The sequence below is a fragment of the Streptopelia decaocto genome (assembly GCF_964273445.1).
Source record: "Streptopelia decaocto genome assembly, chromosome: 1".
Lineage (NCBI taxonomy): Eukaryota > Metazoa > Chordata > Aves > Columbiformes > Columbidae > Streptopelia > Streptopelia decaocto.
In genome coordinates, this window is record NC_138663.1 from 91,343,663 (window position 1) to 91,368,993 (window position 25,331).

General features: G+C 42.3%; 1 protein-coding gene across 2 annotated transcripts; it reads right to left on the reverse strand.

The window, feature by feature from the left end:
- Positions 1 to 9,004: 9,004 nt before the first annotated feature.
- TAGLN3 (transgelin 3) lies at positions 9,005 to 20,358 on the reverse strand. 2 transcript variants are annotated; one of them, XM_082072135.1, is made up of 5 exons: positions 19,996 to 20,358; positions 19,372 to 19,553; positions 18,345 to 18,519; positions 13,199 to 13,301; positions 9,005 to 9,550 (listed from the first exon to the last, which is right to left on the reverse strand). In XM_082072135.1, exons 2-5 carry the CDS (start codon positions 19,549 to 19,551, stop codon positions 9,409 to 9,411), a joined length of 600 nt encoding a protein of 199 aa, XP_081928261.1. In that variant the 5' UTR covers positions 19,552 to 19,553; positions 19,996 to 20,358; the 3' UTR covers positions 9,005 to 9,408. The 2 variants fall into 2 exon arrangements, with proteins under 2 accessions (XP_081928261.1, XP_081928260.1); XM_082072134.1 differs by lacking the exon at positions 19,996 to 20,358 and having other exon boundaries at positions 19,372 to 19,723.
- Between the last annotated feature and the right edge of the window lie 4,973 nt (positions 20,359 to 25,331).

Consider the following 25,331-nt stretch of genomic DNA (forward strand, 5'->3'; position numbering starts at 1 on the left):
ATTTCCATTTGTAGAGGTCATTCATCTACTCCTCCTCCCAAATGAGGAGGATCCTCCTTTTCCTAATAGAGCAGCTGGTTCCCCCTCCTAGGGATCCCCACCACCCTAATATATTTTTTTCTGAGAACATCTTTTGTTCTGTCCATCTTTCCCTGTATTTCATGGGTTATTTCAAGCTTGCTCACTAGAAAGACAATTTTAAATCCATTTCTCCTTCTAATTAATTTACTTTCTGATTAGCATTTTTTTCCTAAATACCCACCACATGTATAAAACAGCAAGCTGGTAGCAGGTAGAAAATACTTGCCTTTAGATTTTCTTTTCTATTGGATGGTAGTTTCCTGCCCCCTCCCCTTTTTCCGATTTAACTAAGGAGTCCAGGAATCAAAAAAACACCTTTGTTTTCTCTGCCCGTTATGGAGTGTTACCTGCATCTCCCCCGACTCACGCCAGTCATGACCACTGCAGTCCATTCCTTCGCAGTTACCTTGCTGGCCACACAAAGCTCTGGGGCTCACATCTCACCGCCATGACAATGCAAGTAAGCAAAGAAATCCAGCTGTTTCCATCCTCCATTTTCCAGTTCTGATGCTCTAAAAATATCACTGCAAGGGAAGGTTTTGATGTTCAAAGCACTCTAACTGTTGTCAGCTGGCCTCAGTCTTGCATGTTATACCTACAGTACAGATTGAACTGACAATATCATTAAGAAGACTGTCCTAAACACAAAGCTAAATCGCTCCTTTTGTTTCAAAATCATTATGAAGAAGGTAACATTTTGTGAAATTCAATGTTTTCAAAACCGAAGATTCATTCTAGATGAATGCTAAGGTGTATGATTCATTCCATGACAACCAGTATACAGTCTCTTGAAGAAAGCAGGCAATGTTCAGAACTGAAACCTCCATATCTCCTGCTTTTGTAGGAGACAGCGTTTATACTTAGTTGAAGGGCAAGAGCATCATCACTCCTTCAATTAAGTGCTCCCCAGGCCCATTTATCTCCAGCTAATAATCCAATTTGCCTGGATGTACTTGACTCCAGTGGGAGTGCAATTCACAGCGCAACTGCAGAAGGTAGCTCTTAAGGGACTCATCATATTACATGGCCACAGACATTTTAAATACAGAACACATTCTGCCAAAGTGAGCTTCACTTATGCAGCCTGCTTCAGTGACATGGCAGTACTATGGCCTGCTTTTATTCCACAACTCCCACTTCAAAAGCAAACAGTAGGAAAACTGTTTAATCATTCATGGATTCATTTTCCAGAATGCAGACACTACTGAAACTGTCTGTAAACAATAATGTTGATTTTGATCCTCATCCTACATTAAGCATATAAAAAGGGAGAGAAAAAGACAGAGAACTAATAAGGAAAAAAGAAAAATAGCCAATTACTACAAATACACTACTTTCTTTTTCTTCCTACTTAGTTTGACTTAACTGGTAATGGGTGCTTCACAACCGGAACACAGAGAAACCTACCACAGAAATCACATAATACTTCTCTTTGTATTCTGTCTTGAAAGGTTATGGTGATAGCTTGACTTACTAACACAGAAAAAAATAAAATCATACCTGTTCCAGCCATTGTATTTGACTCTTTATAAAAAAGCTCATATTATGGTAATACTTCTGGGGGAAATATTCACGTAATTAAACATTTCACAGCAGGAAAAAGAAAACAACTTTTGTTTTTAGGCAAGACCTCCAGGGCCAAGAAAATCATTTACAAAACACACATTACTATTTCAGTGGCTCTCTACTGAAATCTGAGCAGAAATGCTTTGTAATGACACTAAGAAATCCTAAAAGAGTAAATCTCATTGATGCAAATGGTGGAGAACTAAACTGAATTCACAGGAATCTGAAAAACTATTCCCAGAATTTAGGAAATGCAGGTCCATGCCTTAAAACTCACTACATTGACCTTCACAGTGGCAGCCAGCACATCTCAGCTGTGAGCCTGTCCCAAGTGAACCAGCCGTCCTCTGGCCCCAGCAGCTCCTGCAAGGACCATGTGTGCTCAGGAGACAGATGCCTTCACACAGCCACACTCCTACGTGGTTCACTTTCAGCTGTGGCTGCACTGCCCCTGGTTAATAACAACTCCATCAACAAAATGCACTTAATAACAAACAGCCAAGAAATATTAATAGCTGCTTTGCTACATTCCCAGCAGCTCCTGCCAACGCTGAGCCACTTTAGGGACACTGCCTCAGTGAAAGGTCCCACAACAGGAAAGCAAGGTACAATTCAGCTTGCACATGAGCCTGAGCTTTTTTTACCCCACCTTATCGGTCTTCAGGCAAGGCCTAAACCTTTCACTGCAGTTTTTTCATGCAATCTAGAAATCAAATCCACCTGGCTGTAGCTCAAACTCTTGCTTTTCAGCAGCTAAACCTTCTCTGGCTGCTATTTGTGTGGGGACCCCGCTGCAGCCCATCTTCCAAGGGGCAATCCAAGAAATGCTGCTTTGATTTAACACCACAACCACTAGAACTGTGGCACAATGTTTAATTCATCTGAACTGTAGAGGTCTGTCACAGCAGATCAGAGAAAATGATCTCTCCAGAGGATGGCAGGAGATGATGATCACTCCTGGCACATGCACATGTTCCCTCGATATCCCACTTGCACTGCTACCCCGAAGTATTGATTTTTCCTCCTTGCATCAAAAGCTTTTCCTTTCACTTGGAAAACTAATGTTGCCATGGCATCTGAGCATTTTAAAGCCAGACCTGCATTTATGTGACTGTTTTTCTGTGAGGGAAAGGGAAGTGGTTTTGTCCCACTTTCACCAAGGGCCAAACTCACAAAGACCAGGTCTGGTGCTCAGTAGCTCTGGGAGTGTTAAGGTGTGTCTGTAGGGGGAAGTGCTTCAGCATCTTTAGGGGCCTGGTCAAAACAATATGTCTTGGGTTGTGTGTTTTAAGGAGCTGGAAGCAGCAGAGCTACCATTTCATCTACATTATGTGTGGGAGCTAATACAGAGAAACTTAATATGAAGTGTTGACTCATAATGATGCTAATGCAAAACCCGCACCTAAAAAGAATCCCTGCTCATTTCTGTCCTTCTCTTTTTCTACGCCTTGACAAGAAATGAGAGAAACAAAGCATTTAGCTGATTTTTGTGAAAACGCGAAAGCTTTCATCCACCTCACATCTTTATTGACAAGATGACAACGCGTACCCTGTCTTAAAATCCAGCTTGGAAAGACCCTGCAGTCATCGGTCTGCCTCAGACATGTGCTGCTTCAAGCTCCCACAACCATGTGCCTGGGGGTGCCTGTTCCTTCCCGCTACTGCTGCCTCTTCCCTTGCCAGGCAATCTGGTCCTGCAGATCCTCAGACCAGAGCAGAGACTGCTCCTGCATTCTGGACATCACTACTTCTGAAGCTAGACATAGGCATTAACCCTGCCATGAGGTTGGCAGAGTACTGACTCACCAGAGCATGGGATTTACTCCTGCCCAATAACGGAGTAACATTTATACCAAAGTGAGCCATTTAACAGAAATTTTATTAGGCAGAAAGGTCACATCTCTAATTTCCTCTATAAATCCAATAGGACTACAGACAAATGTGTTTCTGCATCTGAAAAATGGCATTATAACTTGAATGTCACAGCATCTTGCACTGTGCTGCCAGTTGAACACTGAAAGATGAGAGAAGAAGAATCTCCTTTTGTCCAGGACTGTGATTTTCCCCCTATAGTAACAGTCAATATATTTTTTTTCATCCACCTCCTCCCTTTTTACCTCATGGTTGAGGTTAGTCACAGAACTGTGGCATTTTTATTTTGGAGATTCAGGTGGGAAGAACAACCTCAGTGGTAAATCTGTTTGTTAGAGTTGGGACAGGTGGCTGCTTGTGCATGTTTTCCTAGCAGTTGCTTGTGCTGTCTTTGTGCCCATGTCACTCGCCTTTTCAGCAGGACACCAAGCCCCACACAGAGGGAAAATATTTCCAGCCAAGAGCATACTGTGCACAAAACATGTACTGACAAAATTGTGTGTTCCTCTCCCTGTCTATTTGGGGATAGCCTTAAATTTAGGGTGCCACAGCTTGTTTGCCTTAGTAGCTTATGTGTGCATTACAAAATTGGCTTTTATGATTATTTTTAAGCTTATAGAAGACAAAATAGCTAGATGGAGGGTCTGTGCCCACACACCTGCAGGCTTGATGCCTCCTCACTCCTTGGCTCAGGAACTCTCATGGCAGTCACAGAACAGGCTTAGAGTAAATGTCAGAATTTCTTTCCTCTGAAAGGTTTTCACTTCCCTTCTCAAGATATTTAAAGCTTATTTCTAGTCGGGAGACATTACCGTATCGCCAATCCTGTTAAGGCGTGAGCTGTCCAAACCATCACTATTAAGTATCAGCGAAAACAATGCCGCCAGAGTCAAATGCAACTGATTAGAGACATAGAAATGAAACGCTGACATCCTGAGTCCTCACCCTTCCTCCCTGGTGGCTCTGTTTGGGCCTAAGCAGTTAGCAGGACAAGCCAGCTTGGTCTGAATGCTCTGAGGCTCATGTGTGAACATGAGAGTGGCTCGCAGGCAGAAGGGAAGGGCCGGCTGGTGCCCGTTGCTGCCAGCAGCACCTTCTCCTCATACCCCTGCTGAGAGCAGGGGATGCAGCCAGAAGCAGCACATCGCAAAGTGATGCTACAGAAAAAATTACCGAAGAGCGAAGTCTCTTCATGCGGTTCACCCTCATTAGCTTTTATTTAAAACATGTCACGTTATGCTAGCCTAATAGTCCTCCAGCTCCAGCTTAATTGAACTGGCTGAACTTAATATTGACTTTCTGTTCATTGTATTTTCTTTCTGCTCTTCATATAAATGGGCATAAGCTTGGATTCCACACTCATGTATGTGGTTCTTCCTCACTCATACAACTATTGAGCATCCTTTCAGAAGGGCATTAGATGTCACCTTAATGCTAAAAATAAATTACTAAGCAATTGTCCATCATGAGATCATGGTCTCAAAACCTTCATGAAGGTGAATAAATGTCATTTACATGTCTACAGCAAACTGAAGAAATGTTTAAGCTGTTTCTGGTTCAGCCTGCTAAGATATGGCTTTCTCTGGTACAGCTGTTGAGGGGGAGGATGTTTAAATCACTTTCTCCCGAAAACATTTTATTATAGTTTTAAGGTGGGATAGCTGACCAAGTTACAGACAGGCTTCAAAAAGGATTATAGGCAGGGTCTTATCTTAGTTCATACTTGCTGTCAAACTGAGTTCACAGTTTGAGTTCATCATCCACAGAGAGAACTCTTCCCTAAGCCTTAGAGATCTTGATAGCTAGGAGAGGAAATACATGCACACCTCCCCCCACCCTTAATACCAAGTTTAGAAACATCTTAAGCTAAGAAGTAACTTAATATAGTACCAGGCCAGTTTAGTAACCAAGTTAGCATGAAACGTTTCTGCTTTTCTTATATTAACAATAAACCATTTTAAGGCAGGTTTTACTGCATAAAAAACACTTATGCAGGTCTCCCAGAAGCCAAATTAATTTCTGTTGCAATCTTCTGCATTGATACTACTAAAAGGCTGGATATACCTTAGAACTTAGTTACCAAACTATCCTGGTACTATATTAAGTTACTTCTTAGCTTAAGATGTTTCTAAACTTGGTAGTAAGGATGTTTTAAGAGGAGGACATTAGTAGGCCAGAGTGTGTTAATATTTAATGAATAACATTAATATTTCTATATCCATCATATGGGAATACAGAAAGCTAAGGTTAACCCACAGAATAAAGTACACATCGCAGCACCTTCTGCCAGATATTAACAGCTAGATTAATTTGATGGTTTAAGGTAGTGAAAGAATGTGTTGTGAGTTTGAGGAGGGGTTACCAAAGATAAGTTCCTGGGGCTTAGCCTTTTCTGTTGTTGTTGTTCCCACACTAAGCAGGTCAGGCAGCCACAGGGTATAGATTTTCTTTCCTGGACTACTTAGCTATTGTTGCTAATACAGTTTGTTAAAGTTATCACCATTTTTTTATTTTTGTATTTTTTTTTCTGTGCAAGAACACAATGTTTTTTATAACTTCAATGAGGCTGTTAGAATGCCAAACCCAATGAAAGCTCATTTAATTAGGGACTATAGCTTTGATGAAAAAAAAACCAAAAACAAAACAAAAACATTTAACCGGCCTATAGTCTTTCTTCTGCTGGAACGTGCCTTATTGCAACAATTGCAATGCTGATGGAGAAGGAAGGACAGGAACCACAGAAAGTGAATGGGCTCAAGAGCTCTCTCTAATTAACCTCTTCTCTTGCTGCTGCCACAAGCAGAGCACCAGACTAGGCGAACCACTGCTCTGACCCAATGCTCTGTCTGCTCTTCTGAGTCAAGCCACACTAATGACTAGAACCTGAATTTGCCCAGGTCCCCCCTGCTGGCTGCAAGGTCAGGAGAAAATTTAACACAGAAGAGAGGGCAGGTGGAATTAGGAGTAACATGCCCTAGGAACACAGTTGGCACGTGACATTTTAAACTGGTGTTTCCCGAGAGAAGAACATGCAGAATGCCAACTCTGCAGTCAAATGGAGCGGGGTGACTGAAGTCACCAAGTTCAGACCCAGCTCCTGCCGGCTGCGTGGGTAGCTTGGGGCAGAAGGTTTATGCCGTGACCTCTCAGACCTCTTACCTGCAAGGCAGTTCTTCCAGCTCCCCTCATCCAGCTGTGTTGTCTGCTGTGGCTGTGACTTTGTAGTTTCTGTTAGGGAAGAGAGTTGCTGTTCACATTGACAAAGGTGAAATTTCTGGTGGTAGTCATTTGTCATTCTGCCAGGCCAGAGAACTTCAAGGATTTTACTTTTTTATCTTAATCAGCTTATTTATTTTTAGTAAGAAAAACTGATATTGTCTTCACATTCCACCTAATGTAGTATCTAGGGAGAAGTTGTGTGTTATACTTTGCACTGAGCTAACATGCCAGAACAGCTGAAAGGTGAGTTCCTGCCCTAGATGCACCATCTGAGGTGCTCATTTCATCCTGTATTAAGTTAATTCATGTAAGTAACAGAAAAATAGTCCTAAACATGTAGTAAACACACCAAGTGCTTGACAAGAGTGCAGTGGAGGAGCTATGATGCCTTGTCAGGTGTAAGAGGAGGTACAAATGGGGGCAGGACCTTTTTGGCAGCAGCTGCTATAGATTCCCTCAGCCTCAACTATGTAATGAAGCTTAGGAGTGCTGTAATTATGAAATGTGACCTTTACGTCACTTCTCACTTGCTGTGCTTCAGCAAAGCTTGACTGAAGTGGGTAGGTGTTACTCCCATCTTCCTGACAGAAGAGATAGAGCTTTATCAGAGCTGGGGGAATCACCCCTTCAGTTTCCACAGTGGTAGAAACTTTTGAAGCCACATCAATTTGTGTGTCGCTGCTCCAGTGTTACTTAATGGACAACTAGCTGCCACTATGTGTCACTAGATTCAGACCCAGGGCAGCATGAGATGGACAGAAGTCATCCATACCTCTGTATCTAGGCACTGAGACAGCTGTCAGAACCGATTACCCTTCATTTTGTTACCTGCCCAGATATTATGTTTTCAGGCCTTCTTGGAAGTCTGTCATGAATTTAAAAGCCCACAAAATTTGATTATCATATTTCCCTTCCTACTTGCCTGTAGGGAGGAAGCAACTGGGCTTTGCAAGTGAAGCTGGCAGAGATGCTTAACAACAGGAAGAAAACCCTGCTGAGAAGACAGAGTGTATCCCTCGACTCTGTGCTGCACAGACGTGAGGTGACCTGCGCTCACCAGCAGGTTGAACCTGCTCTGGTGAGCTTCTGCAGCCACGTGACCACGTCAGCAAGCAGTTCTTCTATTGACTCTCCAGCAAACTGTCCAGAAATTAACCACCAGACACTTTTACAGCCCACCACAGGCAAGCATAACAGATTATTTGAATTTGAACTATGGGCGTTTTCCAGGTCAGAAGCATTCTGGCACTTCTCTTTCTTCCTTTGCATTTAAAACACAACTTGTTTTGCAGATTTTTAAAAAATTATTTTTATATATAATATCAACTATCACAAGGTAAAGCCTGTTCTCACCTCTGTCTGACAGATTATCCTTTCATGGTGAAAATTCCCCTGGGTTTGGAGGCTCAGCTGCTGCTGGGTGTACTAAGTCTGGCTGGGACGGAGTTAACCTTCTCCCCAGCAGCCTGCAGGGTGCTGTGCTTTGTATTTGTGACTAAAGCAGTGTTGATAACACACCAGTGTGGTGGCTGTTGCTAAACAGTGCCTGCACAGTGTCAGAGCCTTCTCCCATTCTCATTCTGCCCCCAGAGCTGGGGGTGGGCAAGAAGCTGGGAGGGCACGCAGCTGGGACAGCTGATGCAAATGACCAAAGGGTTATCCCATACATATAGTGTCGTGGTCAGCAACAAAAGCTCAAGGAAAAAGGGACATCAGTAGTGACAGCATTTACCTTCCTAAGTAACCGTCATGCATGCTGAGGCCCTGCTTTCCAGGACATGGTTAAATGTTTGCCTGCCAATGGGTAAAAGTGAATAAATTCCTTATTTTGCTTTGCTTTTACACAAAGCTTTTGATTTCCCTATTACATTTATTTTATCTCTATCAACAAGTCTTCTTGCCTCCTCAGCAGGGGAGGGAGGGAGCAGCTGTGTGGGCACCCAGCTGCCAGCTGGAGTCAACCCCACACACGAGGTCAAGGGAAATACAAGCTCAATTGGGTGAGACTACATGAATCAGACTCAGTGGATAATATATATTTTCTTCTTTTTAGGAAAATACATTGGGTGTACTTTTAGACAAACAAAGAACTGAACATGCAACACAGACTATACGGCACTAAAGCAAGGAGTCACTCAGAAAAGGCTCTGAATTGGAGACGAGACCGACCACTCAAAACATTTAACTCCTCAGCACTGTATCATATGGTTGTTGGTTCTAATTGTTTTTACTGCCTTTAAATAACGAGTGTACAAGGTGTCTTTAATTTGCCTTTATTCTTAAGTCAAACAATATAATCACTGAATTGAAGAATGAGGTTACTGGTTGAAATACAAGTGCGGTGTGAGACAAATATGGAAGATAACACTTTGCAAATAAATTAATACAGAATAATTGTCGTTGCATAGTTCAGAAGTGAAAAGTAGGAGGCAGCAGTGCGCACGTGCTGTGAACTGACACACACCACCATGAAAAACCAAGTTCCTAGATGAACTCTTGCAGCTGCAAATAAAACAAACCAAAACAAAAATACCCCAAACCTTAGGGAGTACTAACTATTAAAAACCAGGCAGAAAGGGAACTAATGAGCTTTTTTTTTTAATTTTCTTTTTTTTTTTTTAACAGACCATGCTGCAGAAGGAGTGTTTTCTTTACAGAACAGAGGTGCTTTTAGATAATCTGTCTTGGCATCCCATAGCCTGTCATACCCGACTGTGATGCTCCTTTGTTGCTGCCCATCTGAAGGCCTATTACGTTCTGTCCCTGACGGAGCTGCTCTTCTGAAAATCCTCGTCGATTCTGCTGTGCTTTCCTGTCCAGATGCACATAAAAAAACATACTGTCATTCTGTATATGCCCAGAGGATCATGAAAAGCAACATGAAATTGGCTTTTGTTAACAGATGTGTCCCCTGTAACGCAGTATTTCATTTGCACCATCCCATGGGCTAGGCAATACTGGCTGGGCTAATTGCTCTCCTGCAGCTAGAAGCAATGCTCTAGTCAAACGTACAACACTTCAGACTTCCACTGTAGTGCTTATTCCTTAACCACAAGGGATGTTCCCAGCAGCTATGACAGGTAAAATATTTATGTAGTAGTGTATATAACACTCATGATAGGATTAATTTGTGTTAAGCCCTATAGCTCTTAAAAGCTGTAGTCCATGGGATCTGATCAATGAGGCACTTACTGTGCTGTAATACAAGTTGATATCCATCTAGAGCAACCATACAAATTGGTATAATTTAACTCAGTGGAGTAAATAAGAGCTGAATGTACCCAGAGAAACAATGGGACAGAGAAGTGACTTGCTCAGTTTTACAGAGTGGATGATGGTTGCCGGCAGGACAGAACAGCTGCTCTGTTGCCATTTCCAGATCTTTCCTCTAAGCAATAGACTTTGCCCTTTGCACCTGTGTCTGAACTATAGGACAGTCCTTTATCTTCTGTCAAAACATACTGACCACATTTGTTTGGTGTCCCCAGTCTCAAAAGCCCTTCAGGTCAATGAACCTTCATTGCAGTTTAAAAGGAGACTTTCCCCTGAAAATAGCACCAAGGGCAAAAGTGGCAGTTCAGAAGAAACACAGAAGTTTGTACTCTGTGGCCTTGCAAGAAGCTGTTCGCCTTAATTTTTCATTTATATAAATCAATTACAAGGGAGAAAGATCAGTCTGTGGCTGCCAAATAAGCTGTAAGAATCAGTAGAGCCCCAGACTGAGAGTGCCTTTCAATCAACCAGACTTGACTCCCACCCAGGTACAATCTTTCTGCCTGCTGTGTCTGTCTGTCCTGCGATCAGGTTACCTGCAATATGGCATTGCGTTACAATTCCCCTTTCCTCCGCAGCCCACCACTAGATGAGAACACTAGATTAGGTGCCTGCTGTGATTGAAAACTATCAACATGATCCTCTCTGTGAGGGTCTGATCCTGCACTGTGCTGAGCACCCTGGCTCGAGTCCAAAAAAGCACTTAAACTCTTTGCCAGGCTCAGGGTGTTCAGGACTTTGCAGAAGAGCCCACATCTGCACAGAAGCCCAGCAAAACAGAAAGGTCCACAGAAAACCAGTACTGACCTGTCATTTTTCAGAATGGGTCTCCAGTGTTACAGACTAACACAAGGACTTATAGAAGCCCATCACAGGATCACACAGCTCCTGCCAGAAAGCATGCCAGAAGGCACGCAGAACTTCATGTAACCCCTTCTCACTGCTGCTTAATTTCTTTTCCAGAATCCTTACACAGACACTGAACTACTGCCAGGATCTCCAAGAGAGGATGTTATTAGAACTACTCCCATTACCTAATTGAATCTCAGGTTCATTGTATCTGCCTTTATTTTGATTAAAATCCCAGGAATGCATTCTGTTTTTTTAATATTCCTCCCAGAATTTTCAGCTGTGTTGTGGTGTAATTTCAGAGAAAATTGGAAAGTTAACACTGAACAGGAAAAACAATGAGAACTGCAAAGCAGAAATTGAAAGAGAGACCAAAGCGAGGTCTGGATATGCAAATACAAGTTGATTACATAGATAGTTTGGATCTTATCTTGTTAGGTTAGCATTGTAAGCACCACATTTAGTATATGATAGTCTTAAAGATAACAAAATGTACTTATTATTTGCTTTTAGGTTGGTGAAAATGGCCTTAACAGAGATGTAGGAAAATTGGCAAGGGCAAGTCTATTCTCCTCCGTGTCTCCCCTTTTCCAGGTTCTGTTTGGCCTGTCTGCCATCACCTGGCAGCACCCTTGCTGCAAACTGAGCCCACCGTGCGGATCTGTCAACTTTTCCTGCCAACTTTGCACCAGTGCTTGTGGCTGCCAAACCGCAAGACAACAAACAGCTGCAGGGCCATGGACCTCGCTGGCGCACACAAGGATGGGGGAATCAGGCCTGGTGGGACTGGGCGTGTGAGACACTGGTGATGGAAAGTTAAATGGCTCAGCTCAAATGTGATGGTACTCCAGTCACTGTAGATGGATGCTCTCATTTCATTTAATCTTGACTTCTTTCAGTTTATTTTAAGGTGATTAAGAATAGGCCTGAAAGCCCTGACTTATGACTAACACTGGGTGGCAGTGAGGGAGCTTGATCTGCCTGAAGGGATGGGTAAGCTACAGAGAAAACAGCTCCTGATCTGCCATATGATATTTCCGTATAGAAATAACATCAGTTTTCCTTAAGGCAGTGGCTGTAAAATTCTATTTTAGGGGCTGCGATAGATATGGGTTGGCTATCCAAGCAGCACGGGCAGGACAGACAGCTAGGGGAGAAAGGAGATGATCACATCTTCCTTTATGCCAATGAAAACTGTTCCCACCTACAATTCAGAGTCTAGATGAAAATTAATTTTTCCACGTAAGACTTTGTTTTAGTTACATAAAACAAATAAGCCTGTCTGGGTCATAGAGATTTCATGTCTGGTTTATATTAAAGCCTGTAACTGGATTTGGATTTTAAGCCCAATTATATTCGATAAATACAAATCTCTCTGTGGACTGTATTAAGTTAATTTAAACTAATTTCATATAAAGAATGTAAAGGAGTTTGCAATTATTCACCTAAAATTCAAGTCTCCCTTAGCCTCAGTTGAAAGCAGCTCAAGGTTTAAGACAAAGCAAGTGAAATTTGTTTTGCTTTTGCTGAGCCACCTAGACAACAGAAAATTCAAGGAAACTGAAGACGAGCAGCCAGCACTCTTTTTGCTAGCATGCCTCGGACATTTCAGCACAAGAAATACTCTCGGATGGCAGAATCTCATGTCAATAATGTGCCTGTAGGGCAGGAGGGCTAACTGTGGGAGGATTTCCTTTTCTTCCTGTGCCTGCTTCTCAGCGAGAACAAATGGACTTTCAGAGCAAATAAACAGCTTTGCCAAGGTAGAGAATTCTTCACAGAGAAGTAGTACTCCCCAAGGAAAAAGATGAAAAGGAAATGAAATCATTTTTGGTTTGATGAAAAAAAAAGAAAGAGGGTTCATGTTGTCTCTTTGCTCAGTAAAGGGGTCACTTTACGGGGCTTTGCGGACATCTGTGACAGCCTTGTCTTCATTAGTCTTCCCATCTGTTATCGGATGTGAGGCAAAGGCACACCTTTTCTACCAGCTACCCTTATGACACCCATATTTGCACGGCTGCTGCCATTTTTATTCCCTTTTCTTCATAAATGGATATAGAGGATTAGCTGAAGCCGTTAAATAGATGAATGTCATCAAAACTGGTGGCTGAATTTCATTGCTATCCTCCCAAGGAGTGGGAGTCAGGGATAAGGTCAGTGGACAAGAAAATAACGTCTCTTCTTCAGCAACCAATGTGGGCCTCTCATGCAACAAGAGGGATATGCTACAAAACTTCCCGGAGCAGGATGCTGCTGTGTGCCTTAAAGCCTAGAGGCATACAACACTACCAGATTCTTTGTTGACGACAGCTCTGGGAAGCTGTGGTTTGAATTTTACCTGTGAAACCAGGATGGATCCCCCTTGTAGCAGCCGTCATCCTTGGTGACTGCCAAACTGCCTAGAGCCATTAAGGTTCTCTGCACTGCTGCCATGTCCTTCCCTAGAAAGCCAGACAGTGAAATTAATATAAGAAATACTTGCACAACAAATAGTTTGGCACACTGATAAACACTTTTATCCAATTCATTAACTAATTCCCTCAACTCCCCTGAAGAAGTGCATTAGCAGCATAATAAATGCCACTTTACAGTTACTGAAATGGAGGTATTGGCATGCAACAGCTTATTAAAAGTCATCAAAGGGACAGTGTTAAAATAAAACCTAACAATTCAGATATTTCCAGGCCTCTGGCTATTTTAATGCTTTCTCACATACTATTTTAAGTCCTTCTATATAATCCTTTTGGCAATTTTTTTTCCTAAGAAGAGGTCACTTTGGTGTACAAAGAACAGTAATATACTCAGTGAAACATGGGTGAAGGAGAACAATATGTTAAATAACTGTGCTGTGCCTCAGTTTCTTCACCTGTAAACTGATAAGACTGATCCCACCTTTTAACCCCTGGCATTTCCAGTCAGTCCCTGTGCTAACAGAACTCATAGCAGTCCTGCAGAGTTCCTGTGCAGATGATAACTTCTATTAGTCCTTCTCAATTTTAACATCAAATCACCTCCCAAATCCTTCCTATTCTCAGACTGCCAAAAATTGACACTCTGCAGTTTCCTACCTTTAGTTCCTGCTTTCCAGTGCACCAGCCTTCCACTTTCTCTTTCCCTATGTTACCTCACTTCATTCCTCATTTCAAAAAGTTAGGGCTCATCTCATCTTTAGCCAAGTAAAAGTTACAAATCTGGTCATCACTAGTTATTTAGGTTTCCCCCATTAACAACAGAGAGAGAAAAGCTTCCCAGGGGATAATTTATCCCGTCTGTATTGGGAAGGGTGAACTTGCCTAACACTTGCTTAGAGGTACACCTTTCACCTAGCTGAAAATTCAGCCAGTTTCCAAGAGGGCAACTTACTCCTTTGAAATATAAGGCTCATTTTCAATAGAGGTTTGCATTTAGAAATGTTATCCCCTTTTCCTGTCTATCCTTCCAAAATTAAGATAATAAATGAATTTTCCTTTTTGGTCAACAGCTTTTGTTGATTCCTTCAGTGAATTAAAAACAAAACAAAACAAAACAAGACAGACATTTTAAAAAAATTAAGATCGCTCATTTTTTTCTTAGTTCTTCTCCTGCACTTTGTCACTTTTAGTAAAAAGGGCAAGGAACATAAAGACATCAGGACCAAACAGACTATAAGTTACAGCACTTATTTCCAATTGTGTGAGGTGGTTAATTGTTGAAAATCTGGCTTTTGCCTCTCTCTTCTTCTGAAATCCTTCCATAAGTGTTTCTGTGACTCACCTCCCTTTCTTTCTGTTCCAGTTCCTCCTCTTTCTTAAAATCATGTACCTAGTTAGCAGATTTTGACTAGAAGTTCTTTACATGGGATAAGTAATTCATAAAAACATGAGATACTAGAGACATTATCATGACAACAGATTTCAGAAATACCTCCAGCTGACCAATATTAATGCAAATTGCTGTAGACAAGCTGGAGTGTTGCACATTCTGCGTTTGTGCTATGCATCACCCTGATTATTGGCAGACACAGCTCGGGGCTTCAGTTCACACAAACCTAAATGTGTAACACACTGGCTGAGGTAACGAAGACACCCTGAAGCTGAAAACATCTAGCAACTTCCAGCTGTGGCTGTCACACAGCCTATTAAAGTTTATGGCGATCCTATCTGCAGGGGGACCATTTGCTCTGAAAATAAATTGTCAGCCATCCAGAATACTCATTTTATTCTATTTTATGTTAATGCAAACTGCATCAGATGGAGTCCTTGCTTAAGAGGGCAGCTGAAGAGCCAACCTCTCACACAGGCATGTCCACAGGCGCACATGGAGGAGCACGAGGCAGAAGCACCCTGAGCTCCCCGGAGCAGCAGATGTACCATATGCTGTAGCAGATGCCGCATACAACGTCCTTGGGATGCCTCCCGTGTAACGAGGAGTGCGGTGACTGACTGGGGTGAAGAGGGATGTGAAGACAGATTTAAAAGTGAATGAGGCAAATAATGACAGCAAGCACAGGGGGAAAAAAAAAAGAAACAAAAGGCGGGTAGCGAAGTATGAGGATGGGCTGGGGGAGCCATCTGGCAGCCCCCCACGCTCTGCACTCAGCTCCACTTTATTTGGCAGTGGTGAGTGGGAGACGCTGCAGAGGAAAAACAGATCGAGTGGGAGCCAAGCACCACGGGACAAAACAAAGCCACGGGCATGGCCCTGCTTTACAGAGACTCCTTGCTGCATATGAGGGGTGTTGCGGGTGAGGGAAGATCCCAAATCCGTGTGGTCTTGTGACATTTGCCTTCTTCCAGCAAAGGACACAAGGGGCTCGGTGGTCAGCGTAAAAGGGCCACGGAAAATTTTAAATCTCTACTGAGAAAGTCACCTAACACTGCAGCCACCTGACAGAAGGGATAATCTGCATTCTCTGAAGTCAGGATTGACTCTGGCACTGCAGAAAACTGTGGTCAGTGCCTTCCCTCTGCTCCAGTCCTTGCTCATTGACAGCCACGTGAGCCACCTGCCCAGCACCCAGCTTCAGCCTCCCCAAATCCTGCTGCAGGGACCCACACTGACAGTGTTTCTTCTGCATCTTCAGTCTCCTCTACAGCGTGCTTGGACTAGCACAGCCACGTAGAGGATCTTGGCACTGCCTGTACAAGGAAGAAGGGGCTGCTGGTCCCTTCTCATGGTAAGGGAAAGCTGGCAGGGAAGCCTTCTTCTCCAGGTCCAGAAAGGGGAAGGGTCAAACCCAAAGACGGAGAACTGCTCTGCAGAGTATTCCTGAAATGCTGTTTTGTAAAGGCTGAACAAGTAGCCAGAAGTACAGCTGCCTCTTGCCTGCCTGGAAATACACCAGGGAGGCATCTGTAAAAAACAGCGAAACATAATATCTTAGGCATGGATTAGGGAAAGCTACTCAGCACAGTACATTTATGTAATAAAGGTCCAAAAGAGAGGCGATACTTCTCCTGGATCGAGAAGGTGCAGAGATAAAGAAAAATGCAGCAGATGGACTGAGTGAGTTTGAAACAGCCAACAGCAGATTGCATCCTAAAACATTTTCATTAATCATTACTAAGAATTTCAAGGCAAAAGCTCTCGGAAAACAATTAGCACCAGAGAAAAGCTGTTTTTCAGTCACACATACTTTTCTTTCCCTGTAAACATACACTGACATCTCCTCTCTTTCTAAAGAGGTTATGGCCTGGAGCTTAGGAGTGCTGTAATTATGAAATAATGAAAAAAAGACTGTCCTTTCTGTCCAGCTGATGCATCCAGGTTCAGACGGTTCAGCCCTGAAGCAGCACAGATGCTAGAGGTCAGAGTTACGGTTAGACACAAAAAGCTTGCAGTGACTCACTGCTGGAGAGACATACTCTTTCATCTCAGCTCTGAAATGAGCAGCAGGAGGGATGAAAAGGGAGTGGGAAAGTGAGGAGACATAGATGAGTTTTGGGAAATCCTAAAATAACAGCGGAGAAAAGTCTTGTATGTCTCCTTCTTAGGTTGTGGGTTGTGTTTTTATTTCCTGTCCTCTGGAAGTTGCTAGCTTTTTTTCCTTATTTCTCTTGCAAAAAGGTGGTGTGTGAAAAGAAGATAAATGAGGAGAGAGCCACCATCATTAGGAGCTTTTTGTCTTCAAAGCAAGTTCTTTAAATCCTGAAGATCAATGTACTGTACTTTCATTTGTATGGTGCAAAGCTCTTATGGGATGCAGAAGACTGCAAAGAACAGCATCTGAAATGAGCTATTATCATCCCTTACAAGATAGATGGGGCTTCTCTTTCAGCATCAGCTAGGCTGAGGTGGGGAAGATGTTACTTCAGGGAAGAAAAAAATCCCCTAATTTAAGATATTTAAAGGTAGCTTGGATGAAACCCTAAAGGCTGAACTAGAAGAAGCAAACCTGCCCTCGTGCCCAAAGGTAGGATTTGTCAAGCAAATCTGGCACTCTGAGAACATTACAGGTCCCAGTAACTCCAGTATATCCTTCCCTTCTAACTCATCTGCAAAGAATCCCCTGGTATTCCATTCCTCAAGCTGTCCTTCAGAGGAGTAATCTCTTCCACATATTCCAACAGCCTATGAAAACAGACCCCACTTTTTTTGCTCCATGTGTGTTCCTTCACAAACTATATGACCAGCTTTCTCAATGGATGGCTTTCCTCTTTCCACTCTGTCATTCTCATGGCAGATTTTTGACCCTTTCACTACCCTGCAGCTGTCCTTGTTTTGAGCCCTCACACAAAGCGTTTTTCATCACCTCATCCAGAAAGATGCAGGATATACAGTGTATTTGGTGAGAGCACCAGGAAGAGATGCATCGCCACAGAAGTGGGCAAAACCAGCCACCCAAATGCACAAGTGACTCAGCTCTTCAGCAGCTGGAACACGCAGTTTCCACTTCGAGCATGGGATGGAGATAGCCCTGACCTGGGTTACTGCAAAACCACAGGGGCACTCTGAATTTTTTTGCTGTTGCCATAGTGACCTCCCTAAAAAGACTGTATCCTTAGAGAGATTCTCAGCTAACATGGTGTTAACAGTGAGTTTTGCTTCTTGCTAGTCATAAATGAGCCCTCATAAGATCCACAGAAGCATAAATGCTCCTGGGAATGCATTTTATAGCTCTAATTTAAGCCTTGCTTATGATTTGAAAACTGCAATAAAATCTTGCTAACAGAAAATAAAGGTTTTCCATATTTGCTATTAGGAGCTATTTACTTGGAAATAATTAGCATAGGGAACATTTGCTTTATTAGGTCTGTGGATTTCTATGAGAATTATGGGCTTTTGGATAACACATGAGCTTGGAAAGGCTACGTTATGCCCTCAGGGCAATATAAATCCCTCAGAGGAGATAATGCACCACCAGAAGAACATGGTAATGAGGTAAGGCAAACAGAAACAAAAGATAATTACATTAGAGAATATGCCTTAGACAAAATGCACCATTACAAAACATCAAAGCAAGTAAAATGAAGACTGCAAGCTGACTTCAAGTTTATTATTTTTACCTTCCCATAAATCCACTGTCTGGAAAATATCTGTTGTTCTTACTCCGTAGATTTCAGCAGCTTTTAAGAACTGAGAAATTTGTTCCATCTGCTTGAAAGCCATTTTTGATTCAGAGATCTTTGCAATGGGCTCATTTCCCTTTGGATGTAAACTGTTTATTAACTTGCATAACAGCTGAGAGATAAATACAGAAACAAAATTAGAAAACAGGCACCAAACTAGAAGGCAATTTCTGCACAAGAAATGATGCTGCAAAATGTTTTTGACCTGGCCAGTTTCTGTCAGGGACATAATTTCTTCAATTAAAAACAAAAAAAGTGAATTGATAATAATCAAAGTATATCAGAAATGGATTAAAGCTTTCATCAACTGATGGCAATAGCCAGACCACGTAAATCCTAATCTGCTGGAAACAACAAAGCAATCACTGGTAAAGGTTACGTAACAACTGACAGAGAAGAAACCACATGCCCAAGCCAAAAAAATAAGCAATGTCAATTGAAATATTGTTAAAGTCACTTTGGCAGAGATTCAATGATTAGCGTATTCTTACAGCCCACTGCAAACAGCAGCATCTGCATGTTGTTCAATAAACCAATGGAATACAATGGTTTATCTACAGAATTATTCCCCAAAATAAACAGTTACGACAGAATCCGATCTATCAAATTTTCTGTGTCTCTTCACCTTTTCCTGTCAACACCGGTTATTTCTTAAAGAGAAAAGTATTCATCTGACTTTAAAATAGATCTCATTTAACTGCATGAGAAAAGGTGCTGAAGGAATGAATCATACTCATACATAATATGCATGACTCATAAGAATCATAAGTGCTGTACTGTTCCCAGTGCACTAGTAATTATCTTCCGAGATTTAGATTCCTGGTCAAAAAGAAATAAATCAGATACTAAGATATACATTTCTGCACTGACCATAAGCTCAGACCAGTTTAGCTAGATGAAGACAGAAAATAAGAACACTGTGCATACAAACACATACAAGTACATAACCAGACAAAACACTTACCGTTCCATCCATCAGCCAGGTCTGAAAATGTTGCCTTCCAGGAGGAGGGTGCTCTATCTGTTCTCCACACTGTACAATAATCCAGTTCACCAGCCTAGACTCTAATTCCGGGTCATATTTCTGTTCAATCTTTTCCTGAACTTCTCGGCTTAAGCCATAGCTTGGTCCTCTGTTAGCCATCTCTGGAACCAAAGCAGAATTTACTTAGTGGGCAGAGAGTCCTGATCCTCAGCTTTGAAGTAAGCACCAGAAAACAGAAGAATAAAAGAGTGAGCAGCCTGCCCTATACGTTAGACAGTTGAACAGATGTTCATCAACACTCAAAGTAACTGCATGGCACCGGTTATAGCTGTTCTGCAGAACAGGGGAGGGATCAGCGAGGGAATATCCTTTTCCAAAAGCACAAATCAGCTACAACATTAAGGGGAAAAAAAAAAAAAAAAGAAGAAGAAGGAAAAACCAGAAATCCCCCCTGCCCAACCACAAAAACAGAAGACAAGCAAAATTTAGGACAGTGCAGGCTTTTAAAGAGAGGCTTCTGCTCTGTTCACAGAGAACACAACAGAGTTCCCAGATCAATGTTAAAGCTGCCTGCAAATCCAAAAGCACCTTAAAATTGCCTACCTAATACTTTCTTATAAGAAGACGGCTGTACATGGGAGCTCAGGCAATCCAATTAAAGATGCAGTCAGGGTTTCCCTCAGCAGAGGTGCAGGGATGGATATCCAGAGATCAGCGAACTGAAAAGCCTTAATGAATTGAAGAGCCGAAGGCTGCCACAATGCCCTGCTGCTGCTGCAGCATCGTGGTTTGAAGAGCAGTGTATTGATTTGATTTTCCTCACACGCGAGGAGGGTCAGAGCAGGGGCGTTGCTAAGAGCCATTAAAGCGGCCTACCTCCTCAGACACAGCCCGGGGAGCCTGTTCATCTCGCCCATCTGCAGCCTGTTTCCGTGCATGTTTCCTCATGCGCTGCTCACCCCACAGGCTCAGCTTTACGCCACCTCATCTGCACTAACCCAAACTGCACCGAGCATCCCGGTGCCAGTGTTAAAAACATCAGAATTCACCCTGTCAAACAAGATAACATAAATTACTACGCATCTAGTTTATTTTTCAGCACAAAGCAGAAGCAAAACCTCTTTCTTCCCTGTTCGGCATCATGATGCTAACAGGCTTAGAGCGTGAAAAATAATTTCTCCTCTTTCCTGTTCAAGTGCTGATAAAAAGTTTCAACAAGGGGACAACTGGATGAAAAGTCAAGGAAGAGAAGACAAGTAGTAGAATATTTTATCACCCTATCGTTAGCAGGTATTAGGCTATCAAATAGTGTATTAGTGTCGCAAGAATACAACTTGAGCCACTAAAACCCAGGGGAAAATACCAAAAACCAGCAAATCTACTATAAAGGACAAGGATCACATTTTCTGCTGGTATGAGTCAGCATACTTCCAGTGATAGCAAGGGAGTTATGCCCCTGTACAGTAGTTTAAATTTGGTTATACCACTGCAGTGGTGGGAGAGAAGGAGAGTTAAGACAAGGGACTTTTCTTCTGGTCTGATTTGTACAGATTTATCCTTTACTAAGTAAGATCATTTTGCTCCTCTCTGAGTTGTACCAGACTTTGTCAAATGTCTTTCACCTATACTGTGTTACCTACCCTGCTATGAAATTGGCAAATGATTCATGTTCAGCTTGATATGAAAGGAGGCTGATAAACCTGAGGTGGGTACACAGTCAGCTTTGCCAACCAAAGCCCTTCTGCTGCATTTAAAAAGAAAAAAAAAAGGGCAAAAGGAATACAGCTCCTTGTATATCCATCTCATAATGGCCTCTTCATTCATTACCTTCTCATTTTAAGACCATGAATTCTCAGATTTATACTGCTTCAGATGCTGCTGGGCTTGAGCAGACTCAAGAGATGAAAAATTTAATAGATGACCCAATTCATTGTTGTCCTCCACAGGCATTTCATTTCAGTGCTTTCTCTTCTTTGCACTGGTAGTTTTAAAACTCTATGAAATATTTGGTTGCATAACTCAGAGCATGCTACGTGACAGGGCCGCCGCTTGAGCGTTTTCCGTCCCAGCGAACATGCTGCTGAAGGCACAGCAAGCGCACAGGAACGGAGCCTGCAAACCAAGCCTGGAGATCAGAGAAGGAGTAAAGAGAAAGTGCGACAGGAAAAGGCGGTACATGAACGTGGCGCCCTCTCCATACAAGCAATTAAGGGCTGGGCCTTAACACTCTCTGGCCAGTCCCACAAAGAGCAAGGAGCTTTATTTTTTACTTTCAGATCCTTTTGCATTCTTCTGTTTGGAAGGGAGCTGCCCAGGTGGCTTGGCTGTTTATGGTCACACCAGGGTGTTCAGCGCTCACTAGCAATGGGATTTCATGAAAGCTGCCCACCTTTGCATCAGCCTCTGACCCTGTTTCCTAACTTGGGGGCAGGGATGGGTAATTTAACTCTCCTAAGCTGCAGAGCAGAGGTCTGCCCCTTCACAGATGTTGGATATGTAACGTGTTCTCGAGGGACCATTCCATACTGTGAAAGCTGAAAAGCAATCTTGGCCATCAGTATCAATTTTTAATAAGGCTTTGAAAACCAGGAAAGCTGTAGAGGATTGGAAAAATGCCAGCCCCCTAACCAATATTTCCAAAGTACGAGTAATCAAATCATAAGGCTGCTACTGTGTCATCAATCCTGGGGAAAACAATGGAATTAATTTCTTTTAAAAAGTGATAGTGTTGATGCAATTTACTAAAAGCTCTGCAATACCTCAGAGTTGGTTACTGCACGACATGTTGATTAGCAAACTAAACTGATTCTGAAACAACATGACACATTAAAGAGATTAAAGCTGGCTAACTAGTAGGTCCTATAATATGACCATAATTGAAAAATCCCACGTCATTCATGCTGCGATGAGTAGATAACAAAGATAAAGAAGACTCCTTGAAAGCAGTCTACCTGAAAGCAGGCAAAAACATGTCTCACTGCAGCCAAAGTCCAGCCTTCGTCACAAAAGTGCTTTTCAGAATGTAGCACCCTGTCCTATGAAACAGCAGATGTTAAAAAAAAAATGCAGAAGGTGACAGAAGATGAGAAGGTGGGCACAGACTCTGGGTGACACTGTGATGAAAGGACTTGGCTGAATAAAACATGGTATGTGCAACAGCAATAGGAATATCATATCCAGTTTTGATGATCACTCTCCGGAAAAAGCGGTGAAAGAATGAAGTATGAAAAATATGAAAAACGAAGTTCAAATAGTTACTCCAGTAACCACAGGACTGAAAATGAGAGCCTGTACAGTAATCACCTCAGGAGGATTATCTGTTTAGCTCACCAAAACCATAAGTTAAGAAATGGCAAGTACATGCAGCTACAAAGCAAAGAACTGAAGGAACTCAAGTTCCTTCTGATGGATGGAGGCATACCAAAGCCTGGTGATTAGAAAGGTTTTCAGCAGCAAAAGTGCTACTATTGGAGCACTTCACCTGCTTCTTCCAATGGATTTTGTCCTCTTATTTTTCTTGGTAACACAAGATTGGATGTAACAACTAAAAATACAACTCTGTTTAATAAGTAGAGATGCAACGTGAAGACTTGAAGTGGGATTTAATGCCTGTAAGCACCATGGCTCATCTTATGCTTTCAGATAATGACAATATTACCCTATTAAGTTAAAATCATCGTAAATCTATAAAGAAATGCTGCCAACAACAACAAAACCAACATTAATTAGCTCACTACACTTGTTTAGATTGAGGGTAACTTGATAGCTTTCAGTGTCTTCAGACTGGAACATAGAGTTAAAATTAAAACTTATCCTGCTACAGAGCAACCCTTACCCTTTGTTAGATTCACTGTTTGGCAATTCACTCCTCAGAGTTTGGTGTTTCAGCCATCCCAAAGCACTGTCTCCAAACTATGCTGGGTCAAGGCCCATCAGACAAAGCTATCCAGCAATTAGAACAACTGGGAAGTCCAGGCTCCATTTCCCAGGTCTGCCACTGTGCAATAATGGACCTTTCATAACTAAGTTCAAACAACCAACATAAAGAACTTTTCCAAAGCTGTAAACCAGTTTACAGCATCTGCCTTCACAAAGAAACTTCTGAAGGGCTGCTGAAAGATATCCTTTCATATACGCCTGTGTTGTGATGCCACGTTTTCCAGAATTGCTCTGCAGACCCTTGGTTTTATTCAAGGCCTTGGCTTGTCGTAAGACAGGTGGAGATGTTCTACACAAGAGAACCAGTCAGACTTGGGGAAACAAGGCTATTGGAATATTGCCATCTTTTTAACTGTGCAAACAGGGGTCAACATTAATTTTAAAAATTCTGACTTCCCCATTCATTTGAAATCTAAAATCTAGAGAGCCTTGAAGACAAAAAGTGCTAACTTAAGGAAGTATCTTGTCTCTCACCTGCAAAAGGGTTTCTTTGCCAGCTCTGAAAATGTTAATCCCCAAGCAAGTTCATAGTTTGAACACCTCAAATTTGGGATTAAAAGCAAATTAATTCAGGAAGGAAGGACCTTCCTATTTGTGGGACAGAACAGAATGGTTCTGGTCTGCAGAACATGGTGGCTCCTAAGGCTGCCATGACCAGAAGGGTTTCTGGGATTCATAAGTCTTTGACCACCTTCTAGGCAGCTTGCCAGCAGAAACAGTTATCACTTACCACTGAAAACCAATTTCCGTAGTTATAATCGCTCGCATTCCCAATATTCAAAATGACCTTGGAGGTAAATTGTGCATTTTAATTCTCGTGTTGATCTTTTGATTGACAGACTCTTTGAAAGAAAACCAACACATTTCATTGTATCAATTTTTTATGTGTCCCCAATAAAAACAGAACTACCTTGGTTTGAAAGGTAGTACCTTGTATTGCTTTGCAATACACATTTACCAGAAGAACAGAAAAGAAATAACATCTTTTTTTTATTGAAACATAGGTCAAAACAGACAGCAAGATTTACAAACACAGAAGCAAGATCAAACCCCCTAACTAAATAAACGCTGCTTCTTATGATTAAGGGATTTAGCTTTGCTGTCTGGGACATTTTCTACAGTTACTGTCCTAAGGACCAGCACACCCTGTCATACCTTCTGCCAGCAAACCACATTCAACACAGAAGCAAAGGAGAGGATTCTCCTGAGGCCCAGACCTTATCCCAGGCAGCAGAATCATAGAGTGTCCTGAGTTGGAAGGGACCCACAAGGATCATGGAGTCCAGCTCCTGTCCCTGCACAGGACAACCCCAAAATTTACAACATGTGTCCGAGGGCATTGTCCAATTGCTTGTTATTGTTGTCCAGTGTCCTTCAGGGATGGCTTTCCCAGCACCAAAGTCCCGACAGGCCATTTACATCACTGCAACCTCGAAGCGTGCTGCTGCCCAGCATACCTCCACCACAGACCTCAGCACCTGCTTCCACCCCAACCGGCAGCAGTGACCTTCTCATGTTGCCACGTGGGAGGAAAGTGGACAACGTGGTGCAGGTCAGGAGGCCCAAAAAGAACACAACCTTTCACGTGCTAGCCTAAAAACATTTTAAATTTGGATTTTCATTTCAGGACCAAGGGACTGGAAGTTTCAGCAGCTGTCCTTTGCTCTTCATTCCAAATATAAATGCAGAGCTAGCCGAAGCTCCTTGCCAAACACAAAACAAGACACTGCACCAGGCTGAGAACAGGTTTATTCCTCACTCGTGAGCAGATCACAAGCTACAATTACTGTGTCATATGGAGGATGCTCATTTCTCTTTAATAGAATAGAAGCATTGGACCATATAACATACATATGCAGGACTTCAAAGAGAAATACAAGGTTAAGCCTGAAACTAGACTGCAATAGGTCCTGTAATTTAGATTTATGCATAACATGGCCAAGGCTGTAACTAACATTCTTCTGTTCTAGACAAATATATACTGCAGAGTGATGAGGTCC